The sequence below is a fragment of the Trichechus manatus genome, unplaced genomic scaffold, assembly GCF_000243295.1.
Source record: "Trichechus manatus latirostris isolate Lorelei unplaced genomic scaffold, TriManLat1.0 scaffold00006, whole genome shotgun sequence".
NCBI lineage: Eukaryota > Metazoa > Chordata > Mammalia > Sirenia > Trichechidae > Trichechus > Trichechus manatus.
The window spans coordinates 19427046-19442319 of record NW_004443942.1 but is presented as its reverse complement, the minus strand read 5'-3'; the positions used below and the strand labels follow the sequence as shown (position 1 = coordinate 19442319).

At 40.0% G+C, this 15274-nt stretch overlaps 1 protein-coding gene across 2 annotated transcripts in view; it reads left to right on the top strand.

Annotated features, from left to right (window-relative positions):
• KIF18A (kinesin family member 18A) overlaps positions 1 to 15274 on the top strand; it is a 106193-nt gene that overhangs the window by 10203 nt on the left and 80716 nt on the right. For both annotated transcript variants that reach the window (XM_023737888.1, XM_023737879.1), the window contains exon 2: positions 12774 to 13158. In XM_023737888.1, the coding sequence (XP_023593656.1) occupies positions 12834 to 13158 (325 nt within the window). In that variant the 5' untranslated portion in view covers positions 12774 to 12833. The remainder of the gene's footprint in view (positions 1 to 12773; positions 13159 to 15274) is intronic.

Sequence of the window (15274 nt, the reverse complement as noted above, 5' to 3'; positions counted from 1 at the left end):
AGAAAGAAATGATCTCAAGGCTTCAGAGTCACAACTCAAGCACTGCATAAAAACCTCAAAGTTGCTACTTGTGCCCTGAAAGAAAGCCTTATTTCTTGTAGTAACAGAGTTGATGTTGTCAAAAACCAAACCCAAAGTCATCGTAAGAGTGGCTGAATTACGTTGTCAACTGAATTCCCAACCTTGAATGGTGTCTGAAGTTAAATTGAGGGCATTGATTGGGAAGAAATGGGATACTGAAACTTGGAATGGGGACATATGGGCAGATAATCAGGAAGCTGGGAACACTGAGCCCCTAAATTCCATTGAATCACTCTTGCCAATGGAACCAGGCCTCTTACTCCTGTCTGAAGAGATTATTCCATCTTTGTCAGCTACACCACCCTCCCTGGTAATACCTTTATCCCCTCCACCCCCATCTGATGAGATTAACCCAGCTGTGTCTGAAGAGCATTTGTCCGAGATATTGCCAGGGTGGCATCTGAGTCGTTGCATGGGGCATCACCTGGTGTTGATGCCTCACAAGACACTGCTAAATGCTCCCAGGACCACCTATTTTTATTTCTAGACCTATAACTAGACCTAACTCCCAGCGAGCCCAAAAAGTTGAAGTACAAAGTGTGACCCGGGGGCAAGTATGTGACATTACAAGAAAACAGCTTGACTTTTCTAATATGTACAAACAAACCTGGGGAATGTGTGTGGGAATAGCTATTAAGGGTGTAGGATAATGGTGCAAGGAACGTAAAGATCGATCAGTTTGAGTTTATTGATGTGGGCCCATTAAGCACAGGTTCTTCATTCAGTGTTTCAGCACGAGAGGTTAAGAAAGGATCTAATGGTTGGTTTGTTTGGGGTGCTGAAGCATGGATTAAACAGTGGCCTACACTAAATCAAGCTGAAGTTCCAGACCTGCCTTAGTACACTGTAGAAGAAGGTATTCAAAGGCTTAGGGAAATTGGCATATTAGAGTGGATTTATCAAGTTAGACCCACAGACCCAAACATGGAATGCTCAGAGGACACACCTTTTACCACAACAGTGAAGAACAAATTTGTGAACGGAGCTCTAGCATCCTTGAAGACTGCTATGATTGCTATTTTATGTAAGTCAGATTTGACACTGGGGCTCCCCTAACTGAGTTAAGACACTTAACTGCAGTGGAGTTGATTTGACCCAGTGGTGGTAGGGGCCAAGTGATGGCACTCAATTGACAAAGATAAGGTGGGTGTAATTAACTATAGTGGATAGCAGAGTCGAAGCAGCAATCAGAATAGTCTGACTCATATGGACTTATAGCATTGGTTACTTAGTCATGGTGTCCCTAAGTGTGAAATAGATGAGAAATCTACTAAATATTTACTTGATCTGTACAAGCATAAGAATTCTAGGTCAAGTGAATGGCAGTCTAACTCAAATTGCCAGAATAGAGTCAACGACCCCTCAATCCATTCCCAGACTTGAGCCAGTTTACAGACTCACAACCCCTTGAGTTAAGGGGAGACTGGGTCTCCCTGAGGAAGGACTCTACTATACTGCGAAAAATTTATACTGTTAATCTTTCTCCCAGCCTTCCCCAAAGGGATCTATGGTCTTTGACAAGAGTGACTGTTCATTGAGGGAAAAGAAATAATCGGACTTTTAAGAGATTACTGGATACTAGCTCTAAACTGACACTAATTCCAGGGGACCTAAAATGTCATTGTGGCCCACCGTTCAGAGTGGGGATGTATGGAGCTCAGGTTATTAATGGAGTCTTAGCTCGGGTTTGTCTCACAGTGGATTCAGTGGGGCCCCGAACCCATCCTCTAGTGATTTCCCCAGTTCCAGAATGCATAATTGAAATAGATGTACTTAGCAACTGGTAGAGTCCCCACATTGGATTCCTGACAAGTAGAGTAATGACTATTGTGGTAGGAAAATCCAAGTGGAAGCCATTAGAACTGCCCATATTTAGGAAAATAGTAAACCAAAAGCAATACTGCATTCCTGGAGGGATTGCAGAGATTACGGCCACCATCAATAACTTGAAGGATGCAGGGCTGGTGATTCCCACCACATCCCTGTTCAATTCGCCTATTTGGCCTGTGCAAAACACAGACAGATCTTGGAGAATGACAGTGGCTTTAACCAGGTGGTAACTCCAGTTGTAGCTGCTGTTCCAGACGTGGTTCCATCACTTGAGCAAATTAATACATCTCCTGGTACCTCGTATGCACCTATTAATCTGGTCCATGCCTTTTTCTCCAGCCTGTTTAGAGGGACCACCAGAACCATTTTGCCTTCAGCTGGCAAAGCCAGCAATACACCTTCACTGTCCACCCCAGGGGTATATCAGAACTTCAGCCCTATGTCATAATTTAGTCCACAGTGACCTTGATTGCCTTTCCCTTCTACAGCGTGTCACTCCGGTCCATTACACTGATGACATTATGCTGATTGGACGTAGTAAAGAAGACGTGTCAGTGACTCTGAACTTAACAGAAGAACGTTTGCGTGCTAAACCAAAACCAAACCTGTTGCCATTGAGTCAATTCTGATGCACTGTGACCCTCTAGGACAGGGAAGAACTGCCCCATAGGGTTTCCAAGGAGTGGCTAGTGAATTCAAACTGCCGACCTTTTGGTTAGCAGCCAAGCTCTTAACCACTGTGCCACTTCAGCTCCATTTGCCTGCTAGAGTGTGTGAAATTAATCCCACAAAAATTCAAGCACCTTCCAGCTCAGTGAAATTTCTCGGAGTTTAGTGGTGTGGGGAATGTCAAGATAAACCAAAAAAAAAAACAACAACAAACCCGTTGCCGTCAAGTTGATTCTGTCTCATAGCGACCCTATAGGACAGAGTAGAACTGCCCCATAGAGTTTCCAAGCAGTGCGTGGTGGATTCAAACTACCGACCTTTTGATTAGCAGCCATAGCTCTTAACTGCTTCGCCACCAGGGTTTCCCGTATAAAAATAGTCCTTCTAAAATGAAGGATAAGTTGTTATATCTGGACCCTTCCACAGGTGAAAAGGAGGTATAATAACTGATAGGCCTCTTTGGATTTTGGAGGCAGCATCTCCCTCATTTGGGTGTGCTGCTCTGGCCTATTAAGTGCTCAAAAAACTGTTAGTTTTGAGTGGGGCCCAGGACAAGAAAAGGCTCTGCAACAGGTTCAGGTTGCCATGCAAGCTGTTCTGCCACTTGGGCCATATGATCCAGCTGATCCAATGGTACTTGAAGTGGCAGTGGCAGATAGAGATGCTGTTTGGAGTCTTTAACAGGCCTCTCTATTGGTGAATCATAGCTTAGACCCTTAGGATTTTGGAGCAAAGCCCTGCCATCCTGTGCAGATAACTACTCTCCTTCTGGGAAACAACTTTAGCTTGTTACTGGGCCTTAGTAGAGACTGAATGCTTAAACATGGGCCAAGTCACCATGCAACCTGAGGTGCCCATCATCAACTGGGTATTGTCTGACCCATAGAGCCATAAAGTCAGACATGCACAGCAGCTCTTCATCATTAAATGGAAGTGGTATATACAAGATTGGGCCCTAGCAGGAATTGAGGGCACAATTAAATTGCACGAGGAAGTGGCCCAGATGCCTGTGGTCTCCACTTCTGTCAAGTTACCTGCCCTCTCTCAGTCTATACCTATTGCCTCATGGGGAGTTCCTTATGATCAGTTGACTGAGGAAGAGAAAACTTGTGCCTGGTTTACAGATAGTTCTGCATGATATGCAGGAACTACACAAAAGTGGACAGCAGGAGCACTACAGCCCCTTTCTGGGATCTCCCTGAAGGACAGTAGTGAAGGGAAATCTTCCCAGTGGGCAGAACTTTGAGCAGTGCACCTGGTTGTTCACTTTGCTTGGAAGGAGAAATGACCACATATGTGATTTATACTGATTCATGGGCTGTGGCCAGTGTTTTGGCTGTATAGTCAAGGACTTGGAAGGAACATAATTGGAAAATTAGAGACAAGGAGGTATGGGGAAGAGGTATGTTTATAGACCTCTCTGAATGGGCTAAAGAAGTGAAGATATTTGTGTCTCATGTATATGCTCACCAAAGGGTGACCTCAGAAGAGGAGGATTTTTACAGTCAAGTGGATAGGATGTCACGTTCTGTAGAAATTAGTCTTCTTCTTTCCTCAGCCACTCCTGTCATTGTCCAATGGGCTCATGAACAAAGCGGCCACGATGGTAGGGATGGAAGTTGTGCATAGGCTCAGCAACATGGACCCCACTTACGAAGGCAAACTTGGCTACAGCCACTGCTGAGTGCCCAGTCTGCCAGCAGGAGAGACCAATACTGAGTTCCCAATATGGCACCATTCCTCAAGGCAATCAGCCAGCAGCCTGGTGGCAGGTTGATTACATTGAACTGCTTCCATCATGGAAAGAGCAGAATTTTGTTCTTACTGGGATGGACACTCTAGGTGCAGATTTGCATTCCCTGTACTCAGTACATCTGCCAAAACTACCATCTGTGGATGCGCAGAATGCCTTATCCACCATCATGGTATCTGACACAGCATTGCCTTGGATCAAGGGATTCACTTCACAACAAATGAAGTGTGGCAATGGTCCCATGTTCATGGAATTTACTGGTCATACCATGTTCTCCATTATCCTGACTCAGCTGGCTTCATAGAATGATGGAATGGTCTCCGAAAGACACAACTACAGTGCCAGCTAGATGTCAGTACTTCGCAGAGTTGGGGCAAAGTTCTCCAGAAGGCTGTGTATGCTCAAAACCAGCATCCAGTATATGGTGCTGTTTCTCCTATAGCCTGGATTCACAGTTCCAGGAAATAAGGGGTGGAAATGAGAGTGGCACCACTCATTATTACCCCTAGTGACCCACTCACAAAATGTTTGCTTTTGTCCCAGCCACCCTATGCTCTGCTGGTCTAGAGGTGTTAGTTCCAAAGAAGGAATGCTCCTACCTGGAGACATAACACGATTACATTGAACTGAAAGTTAAGAATGCCATCCAGGCACTTTGGGCTCCTCATGCCTCTGGATCAACAGACAAAGAAGGGAGTTACCATATTGGTGGTATCATTGATCCTGACTACCAAGGGGAAATTGGTTTGGTATTATATAACATAGGTTAAAAAAAAAAAAGAGTATATCTGGAATACAGGAGATCCCTTAGGGCATGTCTTAGTACTACCATCCTCTGCGATTAAAGTCAATGGAAAACTATACCAGCCCAATTCTGACATGACTGCTAATGGCCCAGACTTTCAGGAATGAAGGTTTGGGTCATCCCACCAGATAAAGAGCCATGACCAGCTGAAATGCTTGCTGAGGGTAAAGGGAATACAGAATGGGTGGTGGAAGAAAACCACAAAAACCAAACCCATTGTCACTGAGTCAGATTCTGACTCATAGCAACCTTAAGGTAGTTCTAAATACCAGTTACAACCATGTGTCCAGTTGCATAAATGAAGACTGTAATTGTTACAAGTATTTCTTCCTCATATGTGTGCATGACATATTTTGTTTTCTTATAAAATGTAGGATGTAAACAGAGCTAGTGTGTTTTCGGTTGTACGCATATTAGTTGTATCATGTATGACTTTGTAATTGTCTTTATTGAGAGATTATGTATGGTTTAAGGAGATGTGTACAGATGCCAAGCTGTCAAGGGGTAGACTGTGATGGTTGGTTGTGTGTCAAATTGGCTAGGCCATGATTCCCAGTAATTTGGCAGTTATGTAATGATGTAGTTTGGCAGTTGTGTAATGATGTAGTCATCTTCCATGATGTGATATGATGTGATCAGCCAATCCATTATAAGGGAAGTTACTCAAGGGTGTGGCCTGCATCCAATATATATCTGGACGTTCTGGCAAAGCTCGCTCTCTTGCTCTGGATCCTGCATCCGGCTCATCATCATCTGACCTCCAGTTCTTGGCACTTGAGCCATCAACCTGCCATATTGCCTGCCAGTCTTGGGATTCTTTAGCCACTGTAGCTACATGAGTCAGGAGAAGCCTCCAGCCTAACACCTGACCCACACACTTGGGACTTGCCAGCTTTGCCAGCCTCTACAACTGTGTGAGCCATTTCCTGAGATAAATCTCTCTTTATTTTGTTGTTTTTTATTAAAAAAAAAAAAAAAAAAAAACCATTGCTGTCAAGGCGATTCCAACTCATAGCGACCCTGTAGGACGGAATACAACTGCCATAGGGTTTCCAAGGAGCACCTGGTGGATTCAAACTACCGACCTTTTGGTTAGCAGCTGAACTCTAAACCACTATGCCACCAGGGTTTCCGTATATGTGTGTGTGTGTGTGTGTGTGTATACACGTATATATGTATATACATGCATGTATATATATGCTTGACTGGTTTTGCTTCTCTAGACAATTCAGCCTAATACAGTTGTAAATTAATAATTTGCCCATTCAGCTTGGTTTACATTCCCTTACAGTTGTTGAAGAAATTACGTTTAACTCCTTTTCATAAAACGCTGCAGGGAAATGATCTATTCTGTACAAGTGAATATCTCAGAATATTAACCTTATTAAGTAAAATAGTATTTTAACCACTATCAATGATTAAAATATAACAGTATCTTTCCATTTCCCTAATTTTGTAAACAAGAAATTGGGCAGGTTATTTAACCTTTTTGATGTCTCAGGGTCCTCATTGTTTTCACCTTTTATTGCTAATCATTGTATTCTATTGTGATATGTTGTTTCTCTTGGAGAAATATATGGTCTCTTTACCTGTACTTTAAATGGGTAAATTGCTTTCTGGGATTATCATGTCTAGTTTTTACAGTTTACTAACTGATTCAGTTATTAATAAAATATTTGAGAACTTAATATATGCCAGGCTGTCTACAAGAGACTGGGCATATAAACGAAGAAACCATATAGTCCTGTTAGCTGTCATTTCTTGTCACCGTCTTGTAAATCATACGTGTGATCATAAGATTTTAGAGCTAGAAAAGAACCTTTGCTATCATGTAGTCCAACTCTTTTATTTTATGAATTAGCAACTGGAGCTCTCTACCTTATTCTTTCTTTTATATTCTTTTCTTTGTAGACTGGACAAATACTCTTCTATTATAATGAATAGTGTCTTGGAATGTTTGTCCTGCATGTTTTAGCCCCACCAGGGGAAGCCTACCAGTTTGCTTTTTGTCTCTGTTGAGCAAATACCTCTTAGGAGTAGATAAGACAAAATTGACCAAAGACTTACAATGCTATCCTCTGAAAAGAATTTGTGAGTCAACACATTATTGCACAGATAATTATATTTAGATTTTTCTTTTACCTATTATTCATGTTAAACATAGTCAAGGTATTTGTTCTCTGTGTGCGATATACAGAATCAACTGGATGCCCATCTCTTTTAGTCTTCCATGTTAGAAAAGAAACAAGGCATCATATATTAACTACCCCACTAATTCCTGAAAAAAGTCAGTATATTTGAATATAGAATTATTTTACACCTTTGATGATTCCATTGATCTAAGACATTTTATCAAGAAAATTATATTCACTCGCTTTTAAAAAAGTAGGGAAATATGTGATACTTTAGAAATTAAGATTGACAATTTTCTTTAAATGTATACAAGTTGTGAAACAAAATTAATTTAACATGCTTTTCAACCCCTCTACTCTTTCCACCTGCAGCAGGAGGGAGCAGAGGTATATTGAGCCTTTCTTTAGATGCTGTAGACAGATTTATAACCACTCATCTAAAACTACATAGTTAAAAGAAACACACTATTTAAGCAAATTAGCCAGTTAGCCTATGTCCTCTGCACAAGCTGTTTCCTATCATAGGCTTTTGGACTTGCCATGTGAAATGCTCTTACCCCAGAGAGCCATTACATGTTTGTGTCACTATTTTGTTAATAAATTTCCCTAACTAAACCAAAAAACCAAACCCATTGCTGTTGAGTCAATTCTGACTCATACCTACCCTATAGGACAGAGAAGAACTGCCCCATAGGGTTTCCAAGGAGTGGCTGGAAGATTTGAACTGCTGACCTTTTTGTTTGGCAGCTAGCTCTTAACCACTGGGCCCCAGGGCTCCTTCCCTCACTAGACTATCTACATGATAATAGCAATAATAGCAAACAGCTATAGTGCATAACTTGTGCCATTCATTGTCCTAAGTGCTGTATGTAGTAATATAACTCAGTTCTCACCACAATTCTGAGGTCGGTATTATTAGTCCCATTTTACAGATGAGGAAGCTGAGCAACAAAGAGGCTAAGTTGTTTGCCCATTATCACACCTTGTATGTGGTAGAACTGGGGTTTTAACCTACGCTATCTGGCTTTAATCTCTAATAATTCCTTATTGAATTATTTAGCTAATTAATTAGCAAGTAATACCTTCTTACCTTGAAATTCTAAGGATTACTTTTAAATAATCACTTGGTGTTTTATATGTTTATTTTTTATAACCATTTTATTTGTGTATATTTTGTCTATGATTAAATAAATTACATCTGTTAAAGTCAAAGACATTAAATGTTTCTAAAACTTTTAAAAATATGCTAGAGTTTTAGAAATGTCGGTAGGGGGCTGGGGGAAAGCTTTTCATATCCCAAGGAATGTAGAACACTGTTGTTGTTGTCCTTAGGTGCCATCAAGTTGGTTCCAACTCATAGCGACACCATAGAACAGAGTAGAGCCACCCCATAGGGTTTCCAAGGAGCGGCTGGTGGATTTGAACTGCCAACCTTTGGGTTAGCAGCTGAGCTCTTAACCACTATACCACTAGGGCTCCTGTAGAACATTACTAGCCTTTAATAGACTGGGACCAAAAATGTTAAACATCCTCTAATGGGACAGTTCCAAACAAGGAAGAATTGTCCTACTCAAAGTGCTCATTGAGAAACAGTGAAAAGGTGGGCCCAATCACTTTGAGAAGTGGGGACAGACAGGTAAGAGAAATGACATTCATAGCATGCCTTCTTCTGCCAGACACTTAATATTTGTTATCTCTTTTAGCCTTCACAACAATTCTAGGAGGTATTATCTCTTTTATACAAATGAGAAACGCGAGACTCAGTGAGGTTAAGTAACTTGTCCAAGGTTATAGGACTGAGGTATAGGTACTTTGTGGGACTTAACTAGACAGAGGAGCTCAAGGATGAAGAAAGAACAGAGTAGTAATTCACCTGGGACCTGAATGTTAGAATCCAAATGACCATCCCTTCGTCTTCAGCATTCTATTTTTGGGGTAGGACAGAGTTCTAAAAAGGCAGAGCTGTGTCAAGCGTCTGCTGCTTTTAGACTGTGTTGGCCTTATTTAAATTCTTCCTAAAAGTATGTGCTATTTTAGCTTTAACATTGCTGGTATTTCTCCCATTTAAAAAAATAAAAGTAAACAAAAAGTCTTTCGGTCCCTCTTTCCCCACCACCACACCATTTCTGTGTCCCCCTTTGCAGCCATACTTCATGAAAGAGTTGTCTATATTTACTGCCTCATCTCCCATTCAGGCTTTTGTTTCTACCACTTCCCCAGAAATGCTCTTCTCATTGCCTCTGTGTTGCTAAACCCCATGGTTAATTCTCTGTAAGTACTTGACCTATTAATAGCATTTAACACTCTTTCCTCCTTGATATAAACCAAAAACCAAACCAAACCCAATGCCGTTGAATCAATTCTGACTCATAGCAACCCTATAGGTCAGAGTAGAACTGCCCCATAGGGTTTCCAAGGAGCGCCTGGTGGATTTGAACTGCTGACCTTTTGGTTAGCAGCTGAACTCTTAACTACTACACCACCAGGGTATCCCCTTGATATAAGGATTTCCCAAAAGTCTTCATGCAGTTTTAAGCTTAAAGCCTGAAAGCTTAAAACTTCATTAAAATTATAGAGACAGCCTTCACTTTTTTGACTTGGCTTCCAGTTGCCTTCACACTTCCACTTGGGTGTCTCAGATAGACTTAAGATATCCAAAACTGATCTTCTGTCCTTCCCCCCAAAATCTGCTTTGCACTTAGTTGTTTCCATCTCAGTTGATGACAACACCATTCTTCCAACGCTGATATCAAACACCTTGGTGTTATTCTTGAATCTTCTCTTTCTCTCATACCCTACATCTTTCTATCAGGAAATCTATTGGCTTTACCTTCAGAGTATGTACAGAATCTGACCACTTCTTACTTACTGCCTCTACTGTCACCATCCAAGTGTGAGCCTACACCATCATCTCTGTCTGTATTACAATGGCTTAACTTGTCTCTATTCCCTATAGTATGTTACCTACCTAGCAGTGAACGTTATCAGATATGTCACTCCTCAGCTGAAAACCCTCCAGTGGTTCTTTATTTTATTCAAAGTAAAAGCTAAAGTTCTTTTCATGGTCTCTATCTCTTACCTCATATCTTACTACTCTCCCCTTTGCTCGCTCCATTCCACCTAACACACCAAGTACCCACGTAGGGCCTTTACACTAGCCATTCCTTCTGTTGGAAAGTGCTTTCCCCAGTATCTGCATGACTAACTCCCTCACCTCCTTCAAGTCTTTGCTCAAATGCTACCCTCCAGCTCTCCCTTATTACAATTGACAACTCTATCCTCACCTCAGCGTTCCTTATTACCCTTAATCTGTTCTATTTCTTCCCATAGTACTTACTACCTGCTAATGTAATATATAAGGTCTCTGAGTGATGCGAAGGGTTTGTGCTTGACTACTAACCTAAAAGTGGTTCAAATCCACCAAGTGACACCATAGAAGAAAGACCTGCTGATCTACTCCCATTAGATTGCAACCATTGAAAACCCTATGGAGTGCAGTTCTACTCTGAAACACATGGGGTCACCATGAGTCAGAACTGACTTGACAGAAATGAGAATATAATATATAATTTTGACCTATTAAGTAAGTTTATTATTTATTTTCTCTCTTCCAGTCAGACTATAAGGTCTTTAAGAGCAAAGTTTTTGTTTTTTTGTTTTTGTATTAATCTATTTTGTTTATTAATGTATTCCAAAAGCCTGAAATAATGCCTGGCACATGATAGACAATCTATAAATAAGTAAATGAATGAATGATTACCAAAGGGGTTTTTGTTTTTTTAATTTTCGTATTCTGGATTATCTTCTGGATAGTTAAACCAAAAACCAAAACCATTGCTGTCGAGTCGATTCTGACTCATAGCAACCCTATAGAACAGAGTAGAACTGCCCCATAGGGTTTCCAGGGAGCAGCTGGTGGATTTGAGCTGCCAACCTTTTGGTTCCTAAATTAATGATCATTGAAGAAGTGGTATTACAATAATATAGTATATGATATTTTATAAAATAATATTACTTTTCCTGTCTTCATTTAAGACAGTCATATTGTCAGACCATAATTTTTAAACCTGCTGTCTCATTGATGTTCCTTAAATTTGCATGTCATTATAGAGCAGTGACTAGAGCCATATGCCTCTGAATACACAAAGGGATATATACCATCTCTGTCACCTTCAGACCTGGGCTAGCTAATTGATGAATCCTTGGAACTATTTTTAACCCTGCAGGTCTCTGAGATACAGGTAGAGACCAACCTGGGTGCATCCTTTTCCACTGTCTAGAGACTTGCAGCCAAGATCACTTTTACTAAAACATAGTTCAAAAGCGAAGGCTTTCCCTGCATTACCTTGATAGGATTCTGAGAGATCCTTTCCTATCCCTTCCCATGACCCAACTTAAAATAGTGCTGGAGGCCTTGTGAAAAAAATCAAAGCTGAGTTTTTGGGTAGCATACCTGTGATTATATATGATTTAACTGTAGTGTTTGAGTTTAAGCTGAAGCCCAGGGTTTGACTAATGTTTTAGGTAAGGAAATTTATCACGGTTTTTTGTTCGTTAGTTTTAGGGTATTTTAAGTGCCTCTATATATTTCTGGAGTCCAGGTGGCGCAGTGGTTGAGTGATACGGCTGCTAACCAAAAGGTCGGCAGTTCAAACGCACCAGCTGCTTCTTGGAAACCCTACAGGGCAGTTCTGCTCTGTCCTCTACGGTTGCTATGGGTCGGAATCAACTCAACAGCAATGATTTGGTTTTTTGTTTTTAATATATTTCTGGAGCCTGGTGGCACAGTGGTTAAGAGCTCAGCTGCTAACCGAAAGGTTGGCAGTTCAAATTCACCAGCCGCTCCTTGGAAATCCTATGGGGCAGTTCTATTCTGTCTTATAGACTCACTATGAGTCGGAATCAACTCAACAGCAAAGGGTTTGGTTTAGGTTTTCTTATATATATATTTTTAGAGACGTTAACCAGGTAAATGGAACAGAACTGTCTTAGTTACCTGGTGCTGCCATAACAACAACAAAAAAAATACTTCAAATACGTGGCTTTACAGAACAGAAATTTATTTTCTCACAGTTTGGGAAGCTAGAAGCCCAAATTCAGGGCATTGCTCTGGTGGAAGGTTCTTTGTCTATTTCACCTTCTAGTAGCTGAAAATCCTTAGAGTTCCTGGGCTTGTAGATGCGTCTGCCCTATGTGTCTGTCTTCATGTGGCATCTCCTCCCTGAGTGTGTCTCTGTGCCTATTCTGTGCTTTTTCTAACTTAGAAGTGATTGAATTTTGGGCCCACCCTACTCTGGTATCTCATTAATGTAACAGAAGAAAACCCCTGTTTCCAAATAGGGTCATACCTACAGGTTACAGCGGTAAGGATTTTAACACATGTTTTGGGGGCAACACAATTCCATACATAATAATAACTAACACTTCTCTTTTTTTTAATGAATACTATATTTGCTACAAGGAGAATTAATACTAAAACTTTTATTTTCCCTTTTAATTTCAGAGACATACTCAGGCATTTATACAGGCATTTATATAAACAAAGGAATTAAAATAATCAACAATGTCTGTCACTGAGGAAGACCTGTGTCACCGCATGAAAGTAGTTGTTCGTGTACGTCCTGAAAACACAAAAGAAAAGACAGCTGGATTCCATAAAGTAGTTCATGTTGTAGATAAGCATATCCTAGTTTTTGATCCCAAACAAGAAGAAGTCAGTTTTTTACACGGAAAGAAAACTATTAATCGGGATATTACAAAGAGACAAAATAAGGATCTTAAATTTGTATTTGATGCTGTTTTTGATGAAACTTCAACTCAGTTGGAAGTTTTTGAACATACTACTAAACCAATTATTCGTAGTTTTTTGAATGGATATAATTGCACAGGTAATTGTTTCAGTCTGGGGCTTAATTTTTCCATCTGATTTCAGTTACACATTGGGAGGGACATATACAAGTCTAACTTTCTTTTAAATTAATTTTAAGTGTCTTATATGCTAAAAATTCCTGCAGTGGGCTAACTATAAATGTTCTTTTAAATTTAGTCATCCAATGTAAATCACATATCATACATGAAACTCTCTTTCAGGGTCTTGATGGCTCCCATAGACAGTTAATATTATATATTATTGAAATGTATAATTAATCAATAGATTCTTGTAGTTTTCCACTATATCTCACATCCTATTTCCTAAGTTTCTAAACCACATGGTTCTTGCAGTTGACAAATTTCTCACAATTTGTATTCATAAATATTTGCACCGCTCACCTTTAAAATTATCTATCCCTGAGGAATGGTCAGACATTTCTGAATAGCTGGCATTTTACAGCACCATTATTCTTTATAGTACCCTGGAATAAAAATGTTAAAAGCCCGTATTAACTGAGTATTTTATGCTGTTTTAGCATATCATCAGCCCAAAAAGCAACTCTGGTGGTTTGGAGAGGCCTATAAAAATTTGCCTACCAAAAAGGCCATGTTGCTTGCCTAGAGAGATATCCAAAAAGACAAGATAATTGAGTGCTTATGCAGCAATTAACACCATTATTATTTTATTTTTGTAACGTTCACTATGTATGACATTTCCCCAAAAAAATTCCCCAAAACTGTAACAGATTTCACTGTCTTTCACTGACTCTTATTCAGTTTTATTACAGAAGACTTACCCCCTTGGTCAAGCAAGAATAGAATGTGGTTTATTGATTGGGACTGCTGTGATTCTAATTTTTGAGCAAATACTCTTTCCTCTCTCATGAAACTTCATATTGTCTCTAGAGATATTTAAAATTTTTCTTGACTACAAAAGAAGAACCGTCTAGCAAACTTATGTAGAGTCTTTGGTTCCTCCTTGGCTTTACTTTATGTTTTTATCCGCCTGTCTTAAGACTTCTTATGTACTGGTTTACAAAAAAACGAAAAAGTAAAATGTACATCAGTTTATTTTACTAAAAAGTGTTTTTGTAGTTTGTTAACATTTAGTGTAGCTGTCTAATTTAATGTAAAAAAATATTATCAACAAGTAATAGTATGAGGACTTAATGCCTTAACTGAATATGTTAATGGGTATTTGTTATGTGTAATTCAGAGAGTGGATTTTTTTATGCACTTAAAGAAACACAGGACTTTTATTTTGTACTGGATAGATTCTTGAGAACAAAATAATTTGCCTAAAAGAAGAATTTTAAAAAGAATTTTATAAATGATTGTATTGAGTGCCTACTCTGCCTGGTGATTTATTAGGTGGCTCTGCCTTTATGGAGCTTACAGTTACAGATAGTGTGATGCATGCTGTAATACAGGGAAGTGCAGCATATAGAGAGAGCTCAAATGAGTGACTGGGAACTTCTACCTAGGACAGTCAGGGAAGGCATATAAAAGTGATATTTGTGCTGAATATTTAGAAAAATGTAGAAGTCTTCCAGCTATATTAAGCAGAGGAACTCTCCAGGGCAAAGGCAATGGAGTAGGAAAAGAACAGCACAATCAGGGAATTTAAAATAGTTTAGTATGCCTAGATCATAGCAAAAAGAGATGAGGCTGGGACTTCCGGCAACATGGTGCTCTAGGCACAAGCACCACGCCGTCCCTCCACAGCAAAGATCCGAAAAACTAAGCCAAACAGAGAAAACAGAAATCCTGAAACCCTAAAACATCAAATGAAGAGATAAAGAACTCACCCAAGCACCAAATGGAGTGAGAAAACTGACAAAGAACGGAGAACGAGGATAGGTTCATGCAGAGGTCCCCTATCAGCTAACGCAGTGTGGATCTGCTATCTTGGAGTCCTATCAAAGACCAGCAAATAGGGGGTATGAGAAAAAAAGAACAAAGAAAAATGAAGAAACCCTGAGAATTATGTAGGATACAATCAAAAGCAAAAGTCTGCGAGTGATCGGAGTTCCAGAACGGGGAGAAAACAGAAGACACAGAGAGAATCATTGAAGAATTGCTGACAGAAAACTTCCCCAATATCATGAAAGATGAAAAGCTGACCATCCAAGA